Genomic DNA, 24,840 nt, shown 5'->3' on the forward strand with positions numbered 1-24,840 from the left:
AAGTGTCACAATTCAGATGTTCTACTTATTGTCAATAAACCATTGATCATATTCTTTATCTTTAGTCTCGATATTGGTTGTTCTGACACTTTGTTTAATCAAGAAGTCATATAAGAAAGAAGAAGAAGAAGTCTCGATATGCCACACTTATTTTTCTCAAATTTGAAAATGTATTTAAATTTTTCTTTTTGCAGATTCTAATATCCTTGATGGCTTATGGTGTCACCACGAAGTAGTATAAGGAGACGTAACGCCATGCATTCAAAGCAACCCCAAATGCGTGTCCTAGAGTTACTAAGGTTTTCGAATAATGCTCTTGTAGCGCCTCTACTGAGATAAATCGGAATCAAAATATGTCGTCTGCTATCGCGTAAACAACTATGGGCGTTACGTCTCCTTATACTACTTCGTGGGTGTCACGTACTTCAAAGAGAAGGGCAAAAGTTACAAAGGTTATCTTGAAGGACACAGAATTCTTCATATTCATACTTTTTAGAACTCGTTCTATTTTTACGGTTAATTTCCTTTTTTTTGAATGAAAATTTAACTTGAAAGTAGGGATCTCCGAGGGCTATTTAGTTTGAAAGAATCTCCTTGAAGCTGAAGATTCGTTATTAAGGTAAATATTTTAATTTATTGGGAAAATTTTATTACAAAAAATTTAGTTGTATTTTTTGACATGACAATGTTTTACTCCAAAGTCCAGGGAGTCAGCCATAAAAATTGGCGTTTATATTGACGGTCAGAACTCGAAAACTGAGTTGTATTTTCAAGATTTTTGTGTTATTCGATTACTTTAGGTTTAATCTCGATGCCACACTTATTTTTGTCAAATTTGGAAATGAATTTTTTTTATAGATTTCTACATTACCGACCAGTTAAAGATTTAACATGTTATAAAAATCTTATAAAATATATTTCAATTAATTAAGAAAGACGTTGGCACGATTAAAATTCTCCGTCCGTTTAAAGAATAGAGATTTAATTTTTTTATACAAATCCAATTTTTTTTTAATTTTAGAAATTTATAATATATTTATGAGACTACAATTTATTAATAGAATTTATATATATAGCTATATAACTTCACAAGTAATTTGTAGAAAGTTTAAGGATTTCATATAGTATATATATATATAAATGCCCCTAAAAGTTGTATCTTTCGCTTTTATCGTGGTCCACCTACTGCTTTACTTTGAGTTTCCAAAGTAACTTCAGGTTCTCGCTGCTAAATTATGGGAAGGTCCAGGTTAAAATTTATATTGTGTGAAACTCACTTAGAAGACCGCAAATGTCTGAAAACTTGTGTATATTATGTGGATAAAGATTTTTCAAAATACAGCGAAAAAAATATGTCATTAAAATCAACGCAAACAAAATGAGAAATTAATTTTTATTAACTATACTAGAATTTATAATATTTTGATATAAATTATATTGGAAAAATGTTCTAATTACTGCGCGGTTCGAGTCAATACACCATTGAAATAGAAAATTCGACATTTCTATTTGTATAAAGTCAATTTAAGACTTATTAAACTAAAAGCTTATGTTATTATAGATATTAAACAAAATTTTAAACTTTATAAAAATTGATTATTTACACAAATATGAGAAATTAAAACTAATACCGTAATTTTCTATTACGGCGCGTTTGTATCAATTACGGTGACCAAAATTACGTGTATCTTGAAGATACTTTGCCCACCGTAATTGGAGTTAATGGAAATCTTAAAAATGTTTAGCGAGGGAAAAAATTTGATCTCAAATAATTAAATTAATAATTTTTTAAATGTGCATCTTTATTAGTCATTGTATCAAAAAAAGATTAAAATAATTTTTTTAAATCATTTTGCAACAATTATATTAAATATTAGAATAATAATAGTTATTTTTTATGATCGCGCCGTAATTGATGCACTTACCCTATTACATTTAAATAAATATAATTTCCCTACAGAAATAATCCAATATTGTAAAATTCATAATTAAATAAAGAATATGAATTAATAATTCATATTCTTTTTCAACTAACTAAATATAAAATCCCGTTAAAATTGTTTCAGTATATAGATTAAGTAATTAAACCTTTCAATATATATATATATATATATATGAATATTTCAATATTATTTTGTTTATATAGTGCTCTTATTTTATTTTATATTTTGAAATATCTTGAAATTTTAATTAATAATAACCATATTTTTAAATGAATTTAAAGATTGAATAATATATATAAAAATGGCATTTTTAGAATTATTCTATTGTATAAAATGAAATACAAAAATTAATAGTTTTCTAATATAATAGAAGAAATAATGCACGTGATGTAGTGGCAAAAAAAAGTCCTATTTTTTGAGGGTTATAGTTAAGGGGGAATGCGTGACGTCATATAGAAAAGCTTTACTCAACATGACATTTTTGTGAGGGTGGCGGGGATGAGTTTTACTTTGTGTAGAGTGGGGGGGAGAAGGCATGGAGAAGGCGCAGTCCCGCGCTATCGTTCGTGTTGTTAACACGTCGTGTTGAAAAACGTGACTGTTTACATATAGTGTTATTGACATTGGATCATAAACCCCCCTTAAATTTTTCCGATTAATTTTTCAAAAATATTAATCTCAGTGGTGAATTGTTAATTAAATTAGTGTTGTTGTTGAAAAGTCTTTTGCGCGCGCTTTTTTCTATAAGTGTATAATAATTTATTCTCGTTTTAATAATAAATGAAAACTTTCATTAAAATTTAATTTTTACAGTGAGTGATTTGTGTCTTGTGGCAAAAAAAAAAAGAGGAACAATTGGACAACAATAAGAAAACAATGTGTTCAAAAGTGTTAACAATGTGTCTACCGGCTTTTCTTTTTTTGATTGGCATCGCAGGAGGACAAGTATCGAGTGAAGGCATTAAGAGAAAAATCGAAGATGATCCCGATTTGTCTCAGGTAAGAATTTATATTCATTGTAAAATATTCGGTCAACCATTACAAATTTACTTTTTTTCCCCGCTTGCGGCGAGTAGTGTGACATTCAAAATAAATCGTATAGGTTAGGACAGCTGCTATTCTCGCATGAATTTGAAATGCATTTTATGTATTATTAAAATGTTCTTTTTACATTTGTTTCCTTTGTAAATTTTATTTCGAAAAATAATTATTCAATTTTTTTTTCTATTTAAAATTGTTTCTAAATATCACTTTTTTTCTATAAAAGAAATGACTAATATTTTGTCAGGTATACATATATATATTTATAAAAACCTGCAATTTGCAAAGTCGAATATAATGATACCTATAATTTCTTTCTCTTTTACGAACACGGAAATCATTTCCTGGAAGTGATGTTTCGGAAAGGGAATGATTGACAATTGACCAACTATAATAGCGATTTTCAACGTAGTAATTCTCAATGTAAAAATCAGTTTTGAACTTATATTTACGAAATAATTTTTGTATGTCTATAAAAAAAATTTGGTAATAATTTTTTTAATTTAGAATAATTCTTGAAATAAGTTTAATATAAAAATTGCTAAAAAAAAGTGATATTTTGTAATTTAGAAAATTATTTTATTTATTAATTTTATTTTTTCACTCCCTTTAATATTTTATTTTTCTTATTAATAAAGAATGATTATTTTATTAAAAGGGAGGTTAAGTATGCATAAATCTTAACTTATACCTTTAATCTTGAATCCCTATCTGTACAGCTATATCTTTTCTAATCAATACTCCCGGCTGCAATACAGAAATTTTTTCTGAATTATAATTTATGTGTCGCTTCATCTTCCCCCCCCCCCAACCCCTCAAGCTACTATACAGCTGATAATAATTAATTGACACATTTATATTAAAAAAAAAAAAAAAAGTGGTTGGCGCATACAAAAATTTATGTTGTATGGAAAAAAATTAATGTATATTTATTGCATATATACAGTGTATATGTTTATATACTTCATCACTGGCTTTGCGTGCTAAATATGAATTTAATCTAGTGTTTACTCAAGTGTATTTAAAATTTCTCATGCAATCGGTTATAAATGAAAACATTTCATCGAACACGATAAAACTATACCTGAAAAGCTTTAAATGTATATGTGTCATTTAGCATTCATTAAAACTTGTACTTCACGTACTAGTTGTTTCTCCCTTGTTTTTCACCTCTGGAGTTCATCTCATGAATAATCATAAAACATTAAATTAACAGCAATTGTGATTGAAAATAAAAGCTAACGTTTAATAATAATAATTGTTTTTCTTTATTATAGTACAACTTTTACAATATTGGTCAATATTTATTGTGCAAAGTTAATGATAATATATTCATTTTAAAAAATTTTCAACTTTTAATAAACAAAAATTTAAATTTTGAATTTTAATTATATTTTTTTAATTTTTTATTTTAATTTTAATATATTTTAAAAATTTAAGAAAACAAGGTCGAAATCTCACCCCCTTAAATTTAATTTGTTTTTAATATTCAGGATCAATACATTTTTTATGTATTTAAGTTCATAAACGTTGAGTTGATGTTATCCATCAGATTTTCGAGTTTATATATGTTCTTTCTTTTTTTTGAGCTTGTGCAAACATAAAAAAAAATCACTAGTCATTGCTCTTTGCAGTTTATTCGTAAATATGAATGCAAAAATATAGTATGTCACACAAAAAGGGATGGACATTTGCATCTCTTTGCTTTCAGTTTTTTCATGGCTATTTCTTCATTGCATAAAAGTCAACAAAATACTTAAAATGTAGGCTCAAAATTCCAGATGATTTTTTTGTTTGTAAATAAATAACAAATATTAAAATAAAAAAAAAAATTATTAATAATACTTTTTCAAGTTTGTGACATTGTTGCATATATTTCACAGAAAGAAAAGTCTTGTTTGTAGCTTGTTTTTTCGCTGTTCTTTTGTTTGTCCTCGTCTAGTTGGGCTTTATGTTGCGCACCTTAAATCAAAAAATTTAATTTAAGAGAAAATTTTTTTTATTTTAACAGTTTGATGGTATAAAATCGAATAAATAAAAAAATCTTTTTTTATTAGTTTCATTAGTTAAAAATATCATCTTGACAATTTTATTTTGTCACGATTCATTTGAAAAGAAAGTCATTTAGTCGAATCAATTTGATTTTCTTCTTAAAGAGCCCTGAAAGAAAACTTTTATCTCACCGCATTTACTTAAAGTGGAAACCATTGGATATAAATAGGGTTTCATCGAAATCTCTCTCCTGTCTATATAATGGTTTATATTGAAGCTTTAGAATCTTGTGTATAAAAAAATATTTTCTCAAATTATCCCCTATTTAAATTAAAATTCATTAAAAATAATATTACAAATTCAGGTCTCGGATTATACGACTTTTTAGTTTTTTTTCTACTTATTTCAATAAGATGCGACTTTTTCGACTTTTTTTTAAATATTTTTTTATAAAATTCTTAAACAAAATACGATTTTTTTAGTATACAATGCAGATCTTCTTCAGAACTTCTTTATTTCAATTATTTAACAAATTTTTAACTATAATTCTTCTCTAAATTCATTATTTTCAATTATATTCATTAAATTCTGGACAATTTAATAATTTTAAACTATTTTTCAATTAAAATTTTTTTAAAAATGAGTAAGTAAAAAAAATTATACAAAAAATTTTTAATTCAAAATCACTTAAAATTTAATTATTTGCAAAAATTTCAATTATTTTTAATGATTTTTATAATATTCTTTGAAAATTCAATTAATTTTAATATTTAGTATAGATATTTTATTTAAATATTTATTTAAAAATCTGTAAAACTTAATTATTACCCGAAATTTCTTTTTAATCAGCAAAATTAAAAACTATGACAAATTAATTCGAACACGGAGAAAAATGAGTTTACTATTATATGGATAGCTAATTTTTAGCTACAGTAGCTAATATTTAGCTGTTACAGCAAATTATTTTAGCTATAGTAGCTAATTTTTAGCTGTATTAGCTAACGAAAATTGCTGTCCATATAATAACAAATAGGGTTAGCTAAAATAGCTAAATTTTAGCTAATATGGCTAACTTTTTTTCTCCAATAAATTCTTTAAATGAGACTTGAAAAAATTATAAAAATAGAACTTTAAGAATTTTTTTCAGAAATTTGTCCTACTTAAATAAAATTTTGAAAATTCGTCTTACGATTAGTATTCGATTCTGAAATATTCGAAATAAATTTTCTTAATATTCATATACAGTGTGATTTTTATGTTTCGGACCCCCTAAAAAATTTTTTTTTAATCTCATTTATTTCGTTTTTTAAAAAAATGAAATGGAATTAAAAAAATTTTAGGGTGTCTGGAACATAAAATTCACCCTGTAGAATTATTCTCATTACAGAATTAATAAAATGAATTTATTATCTAATAACATTAGCTATTTAAACTAAAATATTTATTAACTAATTAAATTTTGTTAAAATAAAAAAAAAACTTTTTCGATTTTTTTGGAATATAAATCGACTAAAACGACTTTTTTGTGTTTTTCGATTTTTCTACTTTGACAAATGTGAAAACTAAATCGGTAAATTTATTTATCAAAATTGTTTTATTTGGGTGTAACTCAGTTTGAAAATTTGGAATTTGCTAAGAAAATTTTGCTTGAGAAAGAATAAACGAATTTAATTCCTAAGTCTTTTACTCCTTCCGTTGCTATCTCTCCTTATCGTCTTCTCTCGCTTCTGAACCGGATATTTTTAACAAGCAGTTCGTGCCAGAGACGAAACAATAACGTATGTTGTACTGCTTACCAGACAACTTTCACATAGAAAAAAGAACATAAAAATAAAAGTGTGCAAGTTTTGTTTTCTACAATTAACAAAAGTCTATTTGTTGTTCGATTCTCTCTAGAAATCCAAAAAGTTTCATCTGGATAGGAATTAGCTGCAATATAAATAAATTTTTTTTTGTTTCTATTTTTAAAAAAAATTCATAAAACATTAAAATCAATGTTACCTTAAACGTTTTTTTTAAACTTTAAAATAGATATATTTAAGATAATATCAAATCTCACGTCACATTAAAATGTGAAATATTGTAGAAGTTTAGTATTTTTATAACATAAAATATAACCCACGAAATGTTGGATATTGATCTATCGTTTCTCCCACATACACACACGCGAAATAAAAGCACAAAAGAATAGAAAATAAAATGCTTCCACTTTCTTTGACTGTGACGCAATATTGAAACACTGACTTGGAAAAATTGAAATACGTTTTACTTCATATGGTACTCTAAAATTCAATATCAAAATCATTTTTTTTTTATTTTACTGCGGTTGTAAAATTGTTTTATACCTATTGATGTTTCTATAATTAGAATGATTTGAAAGAAAGAATATTTTCGGTCATGAAAAAAAAATAGAAAAAGAATCTGCACTAAAAAAAAATTTATTCGATTCAAATAATCGATTACTATTATCAAGTAAATATATTTATTTGTATCAAATAATTATTATTTGATTCAATTAAATGGTATTTATTTTAAATACAGAAATTATTGGTTCATACAGTTTGTCTAATACAATTATTTGATTTCAAAAATTATTTCGTTCAAGTAAATATTTATTTGATAATATTCAAGTAATCGAGTATTTGAATCAAACTAATTTTCTTTCAGAGTTTCTTTTACCCCAAAATCGGTATAAAAATTAACTGCGACTTTTACCCTAGTTGAGGGCGTCACCTCCTATGTGAATTAGCATTGGTTAAAATTACCCGCAACAAAATTTATCCAGCCTTTTTTCTGTGGCGTTGGAATAATGAAAAATTTAACTAGAATAATTAAAACTTTAGTTATTTTAGTGAAATCTTTCACTGTTCCAAATAAATATTTTATAATTTACAAATTTTTTTTTTTTAAATAATCGATTAAATTAGTTACAAGAGAAAGATATCGTTTGATGTGTAAAAAATCTAGTATTAAAAGAAGAGCTTGCGACAAGGAATCTTCACTATTTACCAGAAAGAGACTCATGTATTTTACAAGGTAGACTTAACAGTGTACCTTGCAACACATTACTTCCTCAATTTTTTAAATTTCTCCCTTAGTGGCGAGGTCCTTTAGAATATCCCACAGCATAAAAGGAATTTCTGAAAGGGTATGATATAAGTAGTATACGCGGTTACTCTGATACAGATTTAGAAGCATATATTAATAATGAAACAAATTTTTTATTTACATTGAATAAAAAATTATTTGTTTCAAATAATCGGTTACTTGATTATTATCAAATAAATATTCAAATAATTTTTATTTGAATCAAATAAACTGCAATAATTTCTGTATTTGTAACAATTAACATTTAATTGACTCAAATAAAAGTTCTTTGGTCCAAGTAAATATTTATTTGATAATTAGTCAAGTAATCGATTATTTGAATAAAATAAATTTTTTTTTCAGTGTATTCAATTTCCATTTTATCTATTTTTATCATTTTTAATTTTAATTCAAAAAAACCTTGTTTGCAACACATGACAAGGAGGAAAAAAAACTGAAATTTAATATTGAAGATTAAAATAAATTGCATTCGAGCCCCACATGATCATTAACACGTGACTTGCTTATTTTCAACAATGAAATATATACATGCTTCAGTTGACTGAGTTAATCTAGAGATTCCATCGTCATCACTCAAGAGTTTGGTATTCGTTGTCGTCGAGGAATATAAGTGTCATAATTACTAACTGCGGGTTGTTCTCTTAATGTATACAATATGCACACTGAAAAGGCATTGCTCTTATTGTAAGAATATTCCATATAAATACTAATCTGAAATTTATAGTGTCACTTATTAAAATAGTCAAAATGTGGGATATCTGTTCTTTTAAATGAGAATATAAATTTTTATGAAGATTACATTTTTCATTAAAGAATGAATTTATTATAATTTTTATAATGAAATGTACCAGTTCAAGTGCGACCGAAATGTCGATAAAATGTCAAATAAACTTTTCACGATTTTTATATGAGTTTTAATAAGGAAAGTCGTTTTAAAAGTCCAGTTGTCAATTATTGATGGAAATTTTATTATTTTTATTTTCCACGAAAAGAAAAATAATTATTCAAATTTTTGTAAAAGTATTTTTAAGTCGCGTTCGGAAAAAGTATAATTTTTATACAAGAAATTCTAAACAAAAAAAGTTTTATAAACTTAATACAGAATTTAATAAAATTTAGTATCATTTACACCATAGACAAAAATTTATCTCAGTGCCAAATAAATATTTATTTGTTTCAAATCAATTTTATTTGTTTCAAATAAACTTTATTTGGTTTAAATAAAAATTTTATTTGCGCTAAATAAAATTTTATTTGTTCAAAATTAAATTTTTTATTTGAAACAAATAAAAAGTTATTAGGTACTGAGATAAATATATTTTTATTTGATTCAAGTAAATTTTATTTGTCATAAATAGGTTGAAGCAAATAAAATTTAATTGCCACAAATGAAAATTATTTGATTCAAGTAAATATTTATTTTAAATTAATCAAGTAACCGATTACTTGAATCAAATAAATTTTTTTCAGTGTTGTATTAAAAATACGCAAAACTGTAAAGTTGGACTAATTTTTGTTCTGACTGTCCCTCTGATTCTTGCTTAAAGTTTATTTAAAGGTTACTTTTTATTTCAAATAAAAATTGATTTAAAATATTTAATTATTTATTTAAAATGTACCTAATAATTATAGGAATATAATATTATATTATAGACTGAAAAAAAATGTATTTGATTCAAATAATTAATAACTAAAATATACTTTTTTTATTTATAAAAACAAAAGAGTGTTTAAAAGTTAGATATTAATGTTATAGGGAAGAAATAAGATAAGAAGATATTCGCAAAGCTTTAAATGCTTATGTCATGACTAGTTTTAGAAAGTGAGATCAAATGGCAATCACACGAGTAATTAATTCTGTTTGCCACGCTGAATTTCTCACATTGCTTATTATAGTCTTCTACATATATACATGTATATAAAATACTCTCCTTATTATCTAACAAGATGCATTTGAGCCAGGAAGATTGAAATCTGTCTTGCTATCATTTAACTCGGTTTTAGATAGGTTTATCAATTATTCTCATAATTTCTTTTTAATTACTTCTTTTCGTTATCTTATTCAATTAATATATTTTATTCATAATATCAAATTGCATGTTAAGACTTTCTTCTTTTCTTTTCGAATTGAATTTCACTCAAAAAAATAAATGTTTTTTTGTTGCGGGTATAACAAAATTTATTTGATTCAAATAATCGATTACTTCATTCAAAGAAATGATTTACATATTTGAATCAAATAAAAAAAAAATTTAAGTTAAATAAATGTGTATTTGTCTCGCAAAGCCTACTAACTCATTTATTTGTTGCGAATATATTTCATTTAAATAGAAATTTTATTTGTTATAAATAAATTTTTCTTTGGATCATCAAATAAATTTTTTATTTAAATGAAATAAAATATATTTGCAACAAATAAATGATTTAGTAGGCTCCGAGACAAATAGTCAATTTTTCTAAGTATTGTTTATTATAAAATGCATATTTATTTGTATCAAATAATTATTATTTAAGTGGTATTTGTTTCAAAAACAAAAATTATTGGTTTAAATACAGTTTGTTTAATTTAAATAAAAAATGAGCCAAAAGTTTTGAACGTTCAAATGAACGAAATATTTTTTTCAACCTATAAATTATTAAAAAATTATGATAGCAATGTAAAATATAACAGTAAATTAAACAATTATTAAATTAAATAACTTCTTTTTTGGTTATTTAAAACAAAATTTTGTAATGAAATTCATACTTAAAGTTGCAAAAAAAAATTTAATTCATTTGAACGTTCAAAACTTTTGGCTCATAATAAAAATTATTTGAATCAAGTAAATATTTATTTGATAACAGTAAAGTAACCGATTATTTTTGAATCAAATAAATTTTTTTAGTGTACACTATAAAAAAGGAGTTGGATTTTAACTCCCAACGGGACTTTATAAAAGTTCCCTTTTGGAGTTAAACAAAAAGAGTTGATGCTAAGGGAGTTAATTTTTTGCGTAGGAAATTAATGCTAAGAGAGTTAATCTAATGTTAACTCACTTTTGGAGTTGATTTGAATTTGAGGATTTAAAGGCAACTGCAGTTAGGAGTATAATTTTTAGAGTTAAAAATCAATAGTAAACTTCCTAGGCATAAAATTAACTCCTTAGCATCAACTCCTTTTGCTTTAACTCCAAAAGTGTGGGTTTTTTATAGAGTCCCGATGGGAGTTAAAATTTAACTCCCTTTTTTTTACATAAGTGATAATTCAGATATATTTTATACTTTTGATAAGTATATTTATAAAAATTGTAGATTTTAATTTTTAAATGTCGGTTTGTGCAACAAAGATGAAAGTTCGGAATGTGCCCTCAATTCGTATATGCGTGACAAAGAGAATACATCAATTTTCTATGTTTTATTATTGTTGTAGTGAGGTTGAATAAAATCGTTTATTGCATAATATCATTTGATAGAAAGGTTGTGTGCTGTCAACAGTTTATTATATATATATATATATACCCCGAGCGCTACAAAATTGCGGATGAAATATATAACGAGAGAAAAAGAGAGAAAGAGAGAGAGAAAGACAATATTGATGTCTTTCCAGGAAAGATATGGACTTTGTGACCTAGAATGTTATAAAGCTGTTTTTATAGATGACTTTTAATTGTTAAAAATTAGAGCTCGTAAGTGAAGATTTTTTTCTATTTCGTAATAAAAATTTCAAGTTGAATTCTTTAAATGTTTTTCTAAAAAAAAAAAAAATTGTAACCTTCTTGTTACATGTGTAACTTATATTAAAATAATATATGAAAATACCGTTCATTTGTCCAAGTGAACTTTGAATAATTCAACGAACATAACAAGTATAGTATCAGAGTACGACTAGGATGCAAGCGGAGATTAAACATGATAACCTCCTCAATTACTCAATGCCTACCCTCGACGCATAATTCGTATCATTTTTAATGTATGCACATTTACGCAGGATATTATCTTTTAATTTTTTTCTTCTCTCTTTTTTTTTATGAAATATTTTCCAACCTCTGGACTAGAAATTTTTTCTATTTGTTTTTAAAAATAATAATAGAGAGGTTTGTAAATAAAAACTAGAACCAAAGAATGAATAGATCAAACGAAGTTTTCTTTAACGGTATAATAATCTTCCTTTGACAAAGCTTTTTTTTTTTTTGCTTTTCTCTTATTTCTGTTCTAGACTCTTGTCACATTAATTGGAGGGACACAATAAATAGAATATCTAATAAATCTTTAGAAAAAAAATGTTTTTCTTTGATTTATTATAGATGTACAATAATGGAGACGCATGAATAAGTGCTAAAATTAATTTGATAGAATTTTGCAATTGACAGAATTTTATTATCTAGAATTTACTTTTAGAATTTTTACATAAACGAATTTTTATTTTACATAAAGAATATTAGAAAGAATTCTTTTCTAGTTGAATTTTCATTTGTTCGAATTCACATTTGACTAAATTCTTAATTTGCCGCCTTTTTATTTGACCGAACTCTCATTTGTCCGAATAAATATGCAGCAGAAAAATTTTGGCGCAAATTTTAAAATTGACTAATTAGATGTTATCAACCATTACTCAATTATGAATCGTTATCAACAAAATTCTAATTAGTAAATTTTAAAATTTGCGCCAAAATTTTTCTGCTAGATATTTATTCGGACAAATGAAAATTCGGTCAAATAAAAATTCGACTTTTTAAGAATTCTGTCAAATGTAGATTCGAACAAATGAAAATTCGAGTAAATAATAATTCTGTCAAATTCAAAGAAATAAAAAATCTGTAAAATGAAAATTTGTTTAACAATAGAAATTCGGTTAAATGGAATTTCTTCTTAAAAAATAATACGAAGAAATAAAAATTCAGCTAAAAGTAAATTCTAGACAATGAAATTTGTTTAATTGAATATTGTAACAAATTAATTTTAGTGCTTATTCATGAGTCTTTAAAAATGTTGTAATTTTCTACTATTTTAATAATTTATTGTCTAAATTCGTTATTTCACAAATTGTTGATAACGACTCTAGTTTGGATATCACTATATATATATTTATTGGTACACCAGGATCCTAATTCTCTAATCAAGGTTGTCGTTATCCTGAATTTACTTTATATCTTCAGCTCATCGATGGTTCGAGAGTATTACAGTTCTGTGAATTGATGCATATTGTACTACATGCCAAGAATCGATATGCCTAGTTGATTCTTGTTGTATATATATATATATATATATTATATCTCGTTTCAAACACAGGAGCATAATATATATCATCAGCATATAATTGAAATTAGCGTCATATAATAATTATACTATAAATTTATTATTGTTCCTCAATCACAACTTACATAAATTAAAATAATTGAATTTGTCTCGTCATTTGAATATAGTATTTTATATATATACAGGGTGATTTTTATGTTCTGGACCCCCTAAAATTTTTTTTAATTTCATTTTTTTTCGTTTTTTAAACAAAAAAAGGTGGAATTAATAAAAAAAAAAATTTATGGGGATTCGCAACTTAAAAATCACCCTTTTTAGTAAATTCGGGCTGCATGATTATTCCATAAAAATAATTATTTATAATTTTCAATTTAAAGAATTATATAAGATATATTTATTTTAGATGAATTTTAATTTTTCGAATTAGCCTTTAATAGAATTCATTTCAAAACAAATTTTTACTTTACAGAATTTTTAGGTATTTTTATTTCACAGAATTTCTCTTTACACAACTTTTTATTTTACAAAATTCTAATTAAGTGAATTAACCTAATTAACCGAATTTTAATTAAGCAGAATTCTCATTCAACAGAATTTTAAGTGATACGAATTTTTAAATGTCAACATTTCTAATTCACCGAATCTTCAATTTGTTTGTATTTTTACTTTCACGAATTGTTATTTAATAGAGTTCTTTATAAAACGACAAAACTTTATTTGTTCGAAATCGAAAATGACCGAATATATAATCAACAGAGAAAGATTTCGGCGCAATTTTTCAAATTAACCAATCACAAATTACCAAAGATAAATTTTAAAAACAACGCTGAAAAATTTTTCTTCATTATATTTGTTTGGCCATTTGCAATTTCGGATAAATAAAAATTTGGCGTTTTAAGAATTCTCTCAAATAAAAATTTGTACAAATAAATATTAGTCAAATTAAGATTGGAAATTCTAGCATTTAAAAATGCTAATTGGACAAATGAAAATTCGTCAAAAAAATTAACACTGAAATAAAATTTATTTGATAATCGGTTACTTGACTATTATAAAACACAGAAATTATTGGTTCCAATACAATCACAGAAAATTAAAATGTATTAAAATAAGCTGCAACGCTTATTATTTTAATTGAATTTTGCTTATTTTAATACCAAAATGGATTAAAATAAGCAAAATTGGATTAAAATAATAAGCGTTGCATCTTATTTTAATGCCTTTTAATTTTCTGTGATTTATTTAATTCAAATAAAAATTATTAGGTACAAGTAAATCTTTATTCAATCAAGTATAAATCAATATAATAATCAAATAACCAATTAGTTGAATTAAATAAATTTTTTAAATAAAATTCTTTAAAATGAAAATTGTAACTTAACTAATGATTTTTATGGAATAAACACTCAGTAAATTTTCTACTATTAAAATTTGTTAAAAATAACTAAAGTAAAAAGGAAATTAAAATCACTCAATTGACCGGGAGAACGATCACAAATTCTATATACGGATAAGAAAAAAGTTAAAAACAAAATATTTACTTATCTTTTGCAGTGGTTTTAAAGTTGGATAGAAAATGAATAATTAATCTTCAGCATTCACGTAAAGTCTGGGGCAATTTTATATATTGGATGAAATGGCCAGGCTACTCTCATTCGTAAAAGCTATATATATAGTGTGGCAAAGCTATTTTTCCTGTTTTTCTTTTTTTTTTTTTTATTTTGGCACTACTACAACAGCGTTCCCAATATTTGCAGCTGAATTGCGTTTGTTTTTAATTACTCGCTAGGGATTTGTGGTTGATTACGCGTTTGTTATCTCGTCATGGGGCTTTTCTATTGGTGTGGACATTATGTCAATGTCAACGCCAGAATTTTTCAATCACAACAATCCTTTTAAAAAACAGTGACTACTAATGTTAATCAGTTTCTAAAGATAAATTTTAATGGATCTTGTTTTAATTGGAAATTTTTTTTATATATTTGTATACAATTTTTTATGGGGTGCATTATTATCCCATAAAAATCATTAGTTGGAATTTTCGTTTTCAGCAATTTTATTATATATAATTATTTTTTAGACGAATTTTCATTTTTCGAATTTAAATTTGTCAGAATTTCTTTTTTTAAAGAATTTTTTATTAACAGAATTTTTAGATAATTTTTATTTGGTAGAATTCTTAAAACGCTGAATTTTTATTTGTCCGAAATTACAAATGGCTGAACGTACAATCGATTTTGGGGCGATTTTTAAAATCCACTATTTTCTTTAAAAACTTTTGATTGGTGAATTTTAAAAATCGCGCCAAAATCGATTTTATGTTTGGCCATTTGTAATTTCGGAACAAATAAAAATTCGGCGTTTTAATAATTCTGTACACTCAGAGAAATGGTATATTTGTCTCCGAGCCTACTAACTGATTTATTTGTTGCAAATATATTTCATTTCATTGAAATAAAAAATTTATTTGAGCCAAAGAAAAATTTATTTCTGACAAATAAAATTTTTATTTACGCCAAATAAATAAGTTAGTAGGCTCTGAGACAAATATACGTTTATTTAACTCAAATATATTTTATTTGATTCAAATAAATCATTTCTCTGGGTGTAAAATAAAAATTCGATATATAAGAATTCTGTTACGTAAAAATTTGTTTAAAAAGAAATTCTGTCAAATATATGTTAATTCAAAAAAATAAAAATTCGTCTAAAAAATAATGATATCTAATAAAATTCTTTAAAATGAAAATTTTAATGATTTTTATGGGATAATCAGGTATTCCATTTTTTTAATAATATTTGTACAATATCTGTATTATATTTTCTATTAAAATGTTCAATATGTGGAGACTAATATATAAATTTAAAAAGGAAAAAAAAAATCTGAGACTACGGGTAGCTTGTGCAATCTGCGGTAAGATTGATCGACCACAAATATCTCCTGGAGACACATTGGTAGATGGACTGCGATTGGCCATGTCAGTGTGGGACATAATGGACAATTGGAAACGTCGTTTAAGCGTTAAATAGAAGTTGGTTACTCTGGTTTTAGAACGGTGTGTAGTGTCAGGGACTGGAAGCCAGGCCGATTTAACGACAGGAAGTTAATGAATCTGTTTTATGTGGCTGTTTGGATTTGTGTTTATATAGAAATTCAAATTTGGAAAATTGTTAGAAAAATCAGTATTAAATACTAATTTTATATCGGATATTTTGAAATTGTAATTTATTTGTTATTGAGGAATTTATTACATGGATAATTTAAAACAGGATAGAAATTTAATACTTGACTTTGTAAAATGGAAAGATGAGAATTGGAACAGGTTGTAAACGGATGAAAGATGAAGGAAAAAAAAGAACGAAAAGAGTGAAGGGTTCGATGGATAAGAGAGAGACTCTTTTTCCCATAGGAAGCCAAGCAAGTATTTAACTTTTAACTACATCTGGGAATTTAGTGCTATCTATCTTTTCTTCTCTACTATAAAATGAAAGAATTTGCTATGAAAACCATCTGTGTTTGGAAAAATGTTATTTCTTGAAATAGTTTTATATTTCAGGTTCTGTATAGATATTTTAGGATGTAGAATTAGAAAAAAGAAGAGTATTTATAAAACTCTTTTTTAGGTTTACAATTTTCGGTGATCAGAAATGTCGATGATGACAACGACGTGTGTCAGTAATATAGTGAGCTCATCGTTTCAACGTCACTGTTCAGATCCCCCTCTTGAACGCAAAACTCGTGTGAAAACCAACCCACTTCCGAAACTCGTGGGATAACTTCCGGTTCGTTAAACCGTAAAGGAGAAATTCCACCTTTAGCAACATTCTCCAAAAATAAAATAATTTTCTCACTTTACAAATTTGCAGTAATCAAAAAAAAGTCCCCTGAAAATTAATTATCATATTATTTGATTATTTAGTAAATGAAGATATTTTTCATAAAATGGGTCTTTTCAAATGTAATATTTACACGACATCCCTGTTGTTATGGGAACCTATTGTAAACATCATAAAGCTGCAATTCGTGTTTTATACGTTCTATTCACTATATAACATTCTGTTTCCTTTTTTGCAGGTGCACGCAAATGTTGTGTATTATATATGCTAAAAATCAATAAAAACTTAAGGATTAAAAATGGATTTACATTTTAGTGGCAAATTACACGAAATATCATATATAATTACTTATATGGAAAATTTGATTAATAAGTTTTTAAAATAATTGAGAAACACAGGTGTATGTATGTAGAAAGTTAGAACCCCTTAAAGATAATGTGCCATCTCATCTTATAATGTTAGAAGGATGCTATGGAAGAAGCCATTTTCACCAGTCTTGCGGATATATATATACTTAACCATCATTTTCTACCACCTTTGGCACCAGTTTGGACATTTTCAAGTCACGTTAAACTTCTTCATATCTTAGTTTCATATACTCGTTTAGATCGTTATTTTTTATTCTTCATCTTGATATGATAATCCATTTTATAATTCTTATTCTTGTTGTTATGATTGTTACGAAAAATTTTGTCTCAAAACAATACACACCCTATAATTATTTATTTGTATAAGATTTTAATTTATTTTTATTAAATAAAGTGTCTTAATGATGGTTTTAAACCGAAACGTAAATGTTTCATTTATCAACAAAAAAAAAAACAATTTATACTCCATTTTATTAATTTAAAAAAAGAAAAATTTTCCTTCTTTCTTTTTTAAAGATTTTTTTAAAACTATTTCTCAAAGTCATATCAAAGGGACTTTAAACACCGTATGAATATGTTTGAAGGGTAAAGTACCACGAAGTATATATGTTACACGATGTTAGTGGGTTTAATGCAACGTCCCTGCGGAGAAAGATCCCCTTAGTTTCATAAACTTATCTTTTTGCGTTTGGAAAGGAACAAGTTGCACATGTAATCTACATTGAGAGAAGAGGGATTTTAGAGAAGATAAAAACAAAATGTTTCTTCTTTTGTGTATTATATATCGATTGTGTGATATATTAAATTAAAAAAATATAGGCAAAATTATTTCATCATAACACAGGACCACAAAAAAAATCGAATTTTTTCCAAGACGAATCGGAATATGATTTTCTGACGTATTTTGATACGCTGAACACGAATCTGCACTCAGAAAAAAATTCGTTTGAAGCAACCAAATTTTGGTTAAAACAACAAAATAAATGCATTGATATACAGTTAACCAAACATTTGGTTGCATAAACCAAACGTTTATTTAGCTCAATCAAATTTTTTCTTTGTTCAACAAATTTATTAAAATAAACCAAACAGTTATTTAGATCAAATAAATATTTATTTGAATTAAACAAATTTTGTTTGAACTAACCAAAAAATTGGGTAAATATAAAAAAATGGTACATTTGGTTCAAACTCCATCGTATCAGAATTTTTTTCTAATCTCAAAAAACATGTCTAATCCAACAAGTATAACTCAAAATTCCTGTGTGCTTGAGGTCGCTGATTACGAATCTGATGTCAGATTTTAAAAATGGCGGTTGCTATTTTTTTAATTGTCCTTCATATTACAACCGCCATTTTGAATTTTTAAAATCTGGGATCAGATTCGTAATCAGCGACCCCTAGAACCCAAGCCCACAGGAATTTTGAGTTACTTGTTTGATTAGACATGTTTTTTGAGGTTAGAAAAAATCCTAATGTGATGGAGTAAATCGGACTTCAGATTCGTGTTCAGCGAATCAAAATACGCCAGAAAATCGTATTCCGATTCGTCTTGGAAAAAATTCGATTTTTTTTGTAGTCCTGTGTAGGTATATAATTCATAATACAGTAAGTAACTATATGACGATGATTGTTCTTATTGACCAATTCTGAATTTTATCTGTGTATACCAACAGTTCGGGAAATTTACTCTTATCTGCAGCACACTGATTCTGATTTGTTTTAATCGACAATAGGGGATAACATATTTCTTCTTTTGCAATTAATTTCTATTGGAAAATACGCATAGATACGCAAACACCTTTGTATGGTAAACCAATATTTCCTGACTCAAAAACTCGTGGTGGCTCTTTTGTATGTGTTATCTATATTTCTATACAAGTAGTAAAATTCCGCATATTCAAAGAACAAAGTTGGTTCGAATTTGCATTGATTTGATAATTTATATTTGCGTCTAAAAAAATATCTTAAATTCTCATCGGATTTAATTTTAAACAGATGATTTTTGAAAATTTATTACAGCCTTTTAAAATACATCTTAGTATCTCCCTTTAATCGTCTGTAGTTTAGTCTTTTCTTCATTAGAAACGCTATACTCCTGGGTTCCACACCATATGACACCGGAACAACGAAATATTGCGGTCGACTTGGACCCACACACAGTTGGACCATCCCGCATTAATGCAATATCAAATTACACCCTTTTTCTGATGAAAGAAGCGCCAGACACTATTTTGTCTCGAGTTTAAAAACTTTTATATGATTTTACCGTTAGAAAAAATAGAAAAAAGTTATTTAAAAAAAAATTATTATATTGAATTTGCACATTTTTTTAAGTTAATATTTTGTTTTATTGGCATATTTGAATTTTTCTGACATGGGACATTATTTCTAACAAATTGAAAAAGCACTAAATTTTCCGAAGTGCATATTTGTTCATTCAAAGATTCATCTGTAACATATAATATAAAATTCCTAGTAAATCATAAAACGGCATATCTTGCAATTTAATTTTTTTTATAACACCAATAATTCTAACCGAATATGCTTGCGCTCTCTCTCTCTCTCTTTCTGTAGGAATGGTTACTGGAATCCCAATATTTATGTGAGCAATGAGGCACGACGACATAAATATTTTATCATATTCACCATTTTCCAAATTCAGAAGGCGAACCAGGGAGAAATTCTAGGAAAATCTTATGTATATATGTATATATCCACAACTGCATTGGTATTAAAACAATATTCAATGAAAATTGTTCTTTTGAAAAATTGTATTTTAATCTTTTTTGGTTCTTGAATTTATTTTATTTTTTTTTTTTGGTTACATAATGGATATCATTTTACATATATACAACTATCTTGTTTTGACATGAATGTCTCAAAATATTAGGGAATAGAGTTAGGGGTCTCTAACAGGAGTCGGCGTCTGTTACTAACGACCCTTTCAAGAACAGTGTTTCCTCCAATACAAGAGCAAAACTTCTGATCAAAACAGAATCTCCAGTTCTGTCAAGAGACAGTATCTTATGTTACTCTTTGGATCATCATGAAACCGAACAATGTAATTAGTTTGACGCATACCAAGTGTGTATATACAACTTGCATACTAATATATTCCCAACCGCAATATATAGATATGTCGATATATATATATATATATATATTCGGTATGAGGTCTTTATAAGAGTATGGGTAATAATATACTATATTAATATCGATTACAGTTAATTAGGGTTGTTGTCAATAATAATAACTTGTAAGAAACCTTCAAAATAGCACAATAAATGTTTACAATATTGAGAATATTATACGGAATTATTGAGGCAATATTGTTGCCGTAACGATTTAAAACAACTTCATTTAAATTATAATATAAATCACGATTTGAATATTTAAAAACGTACATATCATTTGATTTATTTGAACAATAATTTTACTATTATTACAAAAGTTATTAAAGTTACAAAAATTAAAACATTTTAAACAACTTTCTGGTAGAATAACATCAGGCAGCCAAAAAAAATTCAAATTCTGAGCTCGAGGTCAAATCATGACTTCTTTATGTTTTTGAGGTAGCTGGAACCGAATCTAAAGTCAGTTTAACCCCATCACGTCAGGTATGTGACATAACTTCAAAAAACTTCAAAATTCGTTCTCAAAATTTTAAAATCAAGAAAAATTCGGATCTATTTGTCTTAGCCGAGGTCTTAGCATCATTACTTTATGTTTTTAGGCTCGCTGAAGCCGAATTTGAATTGAGTTTGACCCCATCACGTTAGACTTTTTAAACAAACTCAAAAAAATTTCAAAATTTGTTCCCAAAATTTTGAAATCAAGAAAAATTCTGATTTCTAAGTCTTACCATGTTTTCGTTATGTTTTTGGGTTCGTTGAAGCCAAATCTGAAGTCTATTTAACCCAATCAAGTCAGGCTTTTGACATAACCTCGAAAAAAACATTTAAGAAATCAAATTTTGGTATTTTTTTGAGGTTATGTCAAAAGCCTGACTTGATTGGGTTAAATAGACTTCAGATTTGGCTTCAACGAACCCAAAAACATAACGAAGACATGGTAAGACTTAGAAATAAGAATTTTCTTCACTCTAAATCTGAATCAGTGAAAATTTCACTGAATTCAATTCAGTGGCTCAGTTTTCTTTAATTCACCAGTGGAATTTCACTGAGAATCAGTGGTTTTTACTGATTCCCAGTGAAATTCCACTGATAAATTAAAAAAAACTGAGCCACTGATTTGAATTCAGTGGAATTTTCACTGATTCAGATTTAGAGTGTTGATTTCAAAATTTTGGGGACAAATTTTGAAATTTTTTTGAGTTTGTTTCAAAAGTCCTAACGTGATGGGGTCAAATTCAATTCAAATTCGGCTTCAGCAATTTTAAAAAAATAAAGTAGTCATGGTAAGACTTATAGATCCGAATTTTTCATAAATAAAAATTTTTTATGTTTTTTGAGGCTATGCACTCTAAATCTGAATCAGTGAAAATTTCACTGAATTCAAATCAGTGGCTCAGTTTTCCTTAATTCATCAGTGGAATTTCACTGAGAATCAGTAAAAACCACTGATTCTTAGTGAAATTTCACCAGTGAATTAAAGAAAACTGAGCCACTGATTTGAATTCAGTGAAATTTTCACTGATTCAGATTTAGAGTGTGTCAAATACCTAAAGTGATGAGGTAATAAATATGTAATATTGTGGTCATATGTTGTACTATTTGGACTGCATAATTAAAATATTACAGCTATACTATTAAAAATATAAGTGTATATCAAACAAATTGAATATTTTTTGTTTAGTAAAAAAAAGCGTTTGAAACAATGTTCGAAGCTCGTTATTTTGTCCGCGCCAACAGCTTTTCTCTGAAAAGCAAATTTCGATATTTTAATTCGCATTCGCTGCACGTAGAACAGAATATAACTGTATTTACCATAGAAATCAGCCGCGTAAATCCACCATAGAGCGGATTCAAAGCTATTTAGCGCGCGCAAAATCCTGAATAGAATCTGCATATATAGAAATGTAAAATTTATGCTTGTAATCAGTGATTTTGAATTCTATATTATTCTTATATAACGAATAATAAGTAAGGTAAATATTTATTTACACGAACTAGATCAAGTAATATATGATCGATTGCCTACTTATGTGCAAAACTTTTCATGCGAAAAGAATTTATGAATTTTTAATATATACATATATTTAAATTCTTCGATAAAGTTAGTTTTAAACTAAAGAAAAATTAAAACAAGTAAATTTATATAAATTTAAATAAATTCTATTAAGAAGAAATTATGAAAAAATAAAATAAACGTTAACAAAACTTCAAAACTGAGAAATTGTTTTTTAAAACTATTTAACGCAAACATGATTAAAATTAATTGCAACCAATTTTAGAAGTTATGCATTTTAGAGAAAAACGATGTTGATTCAAAATTTTTTTTTTTAAATAATTATTTTTTTAACCTTTTTTTTTCTTTCAGCTCAGACAAAAATCACAGTTTTTATCTAATTTTAATAAACAAGGGCTTATTTTATTCAGTAAGACATTCTTAAAAAAAAAAAAATTTTGAACAACATCGTTTTTCTGTAAAATGCAAAACTTTTAAAATTGGTTGCAATGAATTTTAATAATGTTTGCGTTAAATTGTTAAAAAACAGTTTACAGTTTTGAGGTTATGTTAACCTACTTCTTAAGTGGTGATATTTAATTTTTAAATATTACCTTTTTTATTAATTTTATTTTATAATGAATTTCATTTGGAATCGAAATTTTTCGATTTATCAAACCATATATATATACTTTTTTTTATATACATTTTATTCGTACCCTCTATCGACAGCGGGCGATTTCTATCATTGATTGATGACATTGGAGAAATCGATACCCTCCTGTGTATGTATTTTAACACCCGGAAACCGGCTGCGTTCGATGTGTTACTCATTCTCCCGGGAAGATTCTTCTGTTTGGAAAATTTTTTTTTTTTTTTGAGATAACTATGAAAAAGCGAGTGTGCTTAGTGTACAATAAAGCCTATAATATGCGGGCCATCGAGAAGCAATAAGCTTTGCCGTAAACAATGTTCAACGATCATCGCCATTTTTACCTCTATACGTATGGTTCTGTGTTGCTACCATAAATCACTTTGGTTAAGTTATATTAACGGTATTTTATACCCGCGTGGAGTATAAGAAAAGTATATAGAGAAGGCAGCCTCTCGCCTTTTGCGGTTATATCGCTCGGTTCTGTTCTCTCTATCTCTCACACTCCCTCCTCCTTTTTTTCTCTCCCACCATATGCAATCCTCCCTCGTGCTCTCTCTCGCCTCGTTGGTCTTAAGCCACCCCTAGCAAATAACTCACCTGCTAGACGAACGCCTAGGTTATACCCTATACGATGTCCATTTCAAAAAAAAAAAAAAAAAGAAAAGAAAAATTTCCTCCCGTGAGATGACAAATTGTACATTTCCAGCGATATTTATTTTCCCTTTTACTTTTTTTTCTTCTTTTCCTTCTGTTTTGCCGTTTTCAATTTGAGAAATACTTTAAAAATTTTCTTTGAAAAGTATATTATTATTTTATGAAAGCAGCTGCTGGGAAAATAAATTTGAATTACTACCTAAATCGTTTCCTATGCATAAACATATTTAATTTTGATTTAAATGCAATTTCTAATTGTTAAAAATTTTTTTAATTAAATTATTTAAAATTTCACCGAAGTCTTTTTAAAATTTATATCTTAAATACAAAAATATACAGGTTGTACTAACTTTTGTTCCGATTTTTTGTTTGATTCTTCTTTAAAAACATTAAATTTTTGAATATATTTTTTTTACATTGAAAATATTTAAATCACTTTGAATTTTAAAACAAAACCTTGAATTATCAAAATTTTATTAAATTATATTTTGTAGTTTAAAATACTATAAAAATCTCAAACAGTTAAAATTTAAAATTAAAGAGGAAATATTAAAATCCAAAAAATTAAATTTGATGTAAAAAAATTGTTCATCGTCAAAATTTATTTTAAATTCATACAATTACCTTACTAAATAATTGTATTCCTTGCATTAAAACGAATCGATTCGTATATATAAAATTTATGTTACACTCAAAATTAATTAAAATTTTCTTTATTTTTCAAAAAATTTAATTAATTTAAAACATTTTTAACTCGAAATTTTTTAAATCAATCAATTGAATTGGACAAATTCATTGCTTCCTTCACGAGGAAGCGAATTTTTTGCTTCACACAATGAGGAAGCATAATGTTTATGAAATAAACATAAAGGACCCC

General features: G+C 26.2%; 1 protein-coding gene across 4 annotated transcripts in view; it reads left to right on the top strand.

The window, feature by feature from the left end:
- Nucleotides 1-2,495: 2,495 nt before the first annotated feature.
- LOC127288202 (fasciclin-1) overlaps nt 2,496-24,840 on the top strand; it is a 176,409-nt gene continuing 154,064 nt past the window's right edge. For 3 of the 4 annotated variants that reach the window (XM_051315509.1, XM_051315513.1, XM_051315511.1), the window contains exon 1: nt 2,496-2,942. In XM_051315509.1, the coding sequence (XP_051171466.1) occupies nt 2,820-2,942 (123 nt within the window). In that variant the 5' untranslated portion in view covers nt 2,496-2,819. The remainder of the gene's footprint in view (nt 2,943-24,840) is intronic. The other variant, XM_051315510.1, reaches the window with a different exon arrangement.

Source organism: Leptopilina boulardi, unplaced genomic scaffold (assembly GCF_019393585.1).
Source record: "Leptopilina boulardi isolate dan_hultmark-lab unplaced genomic scaffold, ZJU_Lbou_2.1 LbouV2_38, whole genome shotgun sequence".
In the NCBI taxonomy this organism is placed as follows: domain Eukaryota; kingdom Metazoa; phylum Arthropoda; class Insecta; order Hymenoptera; family Figitidae; genus Leptopilina; species Leptopilina boulardi.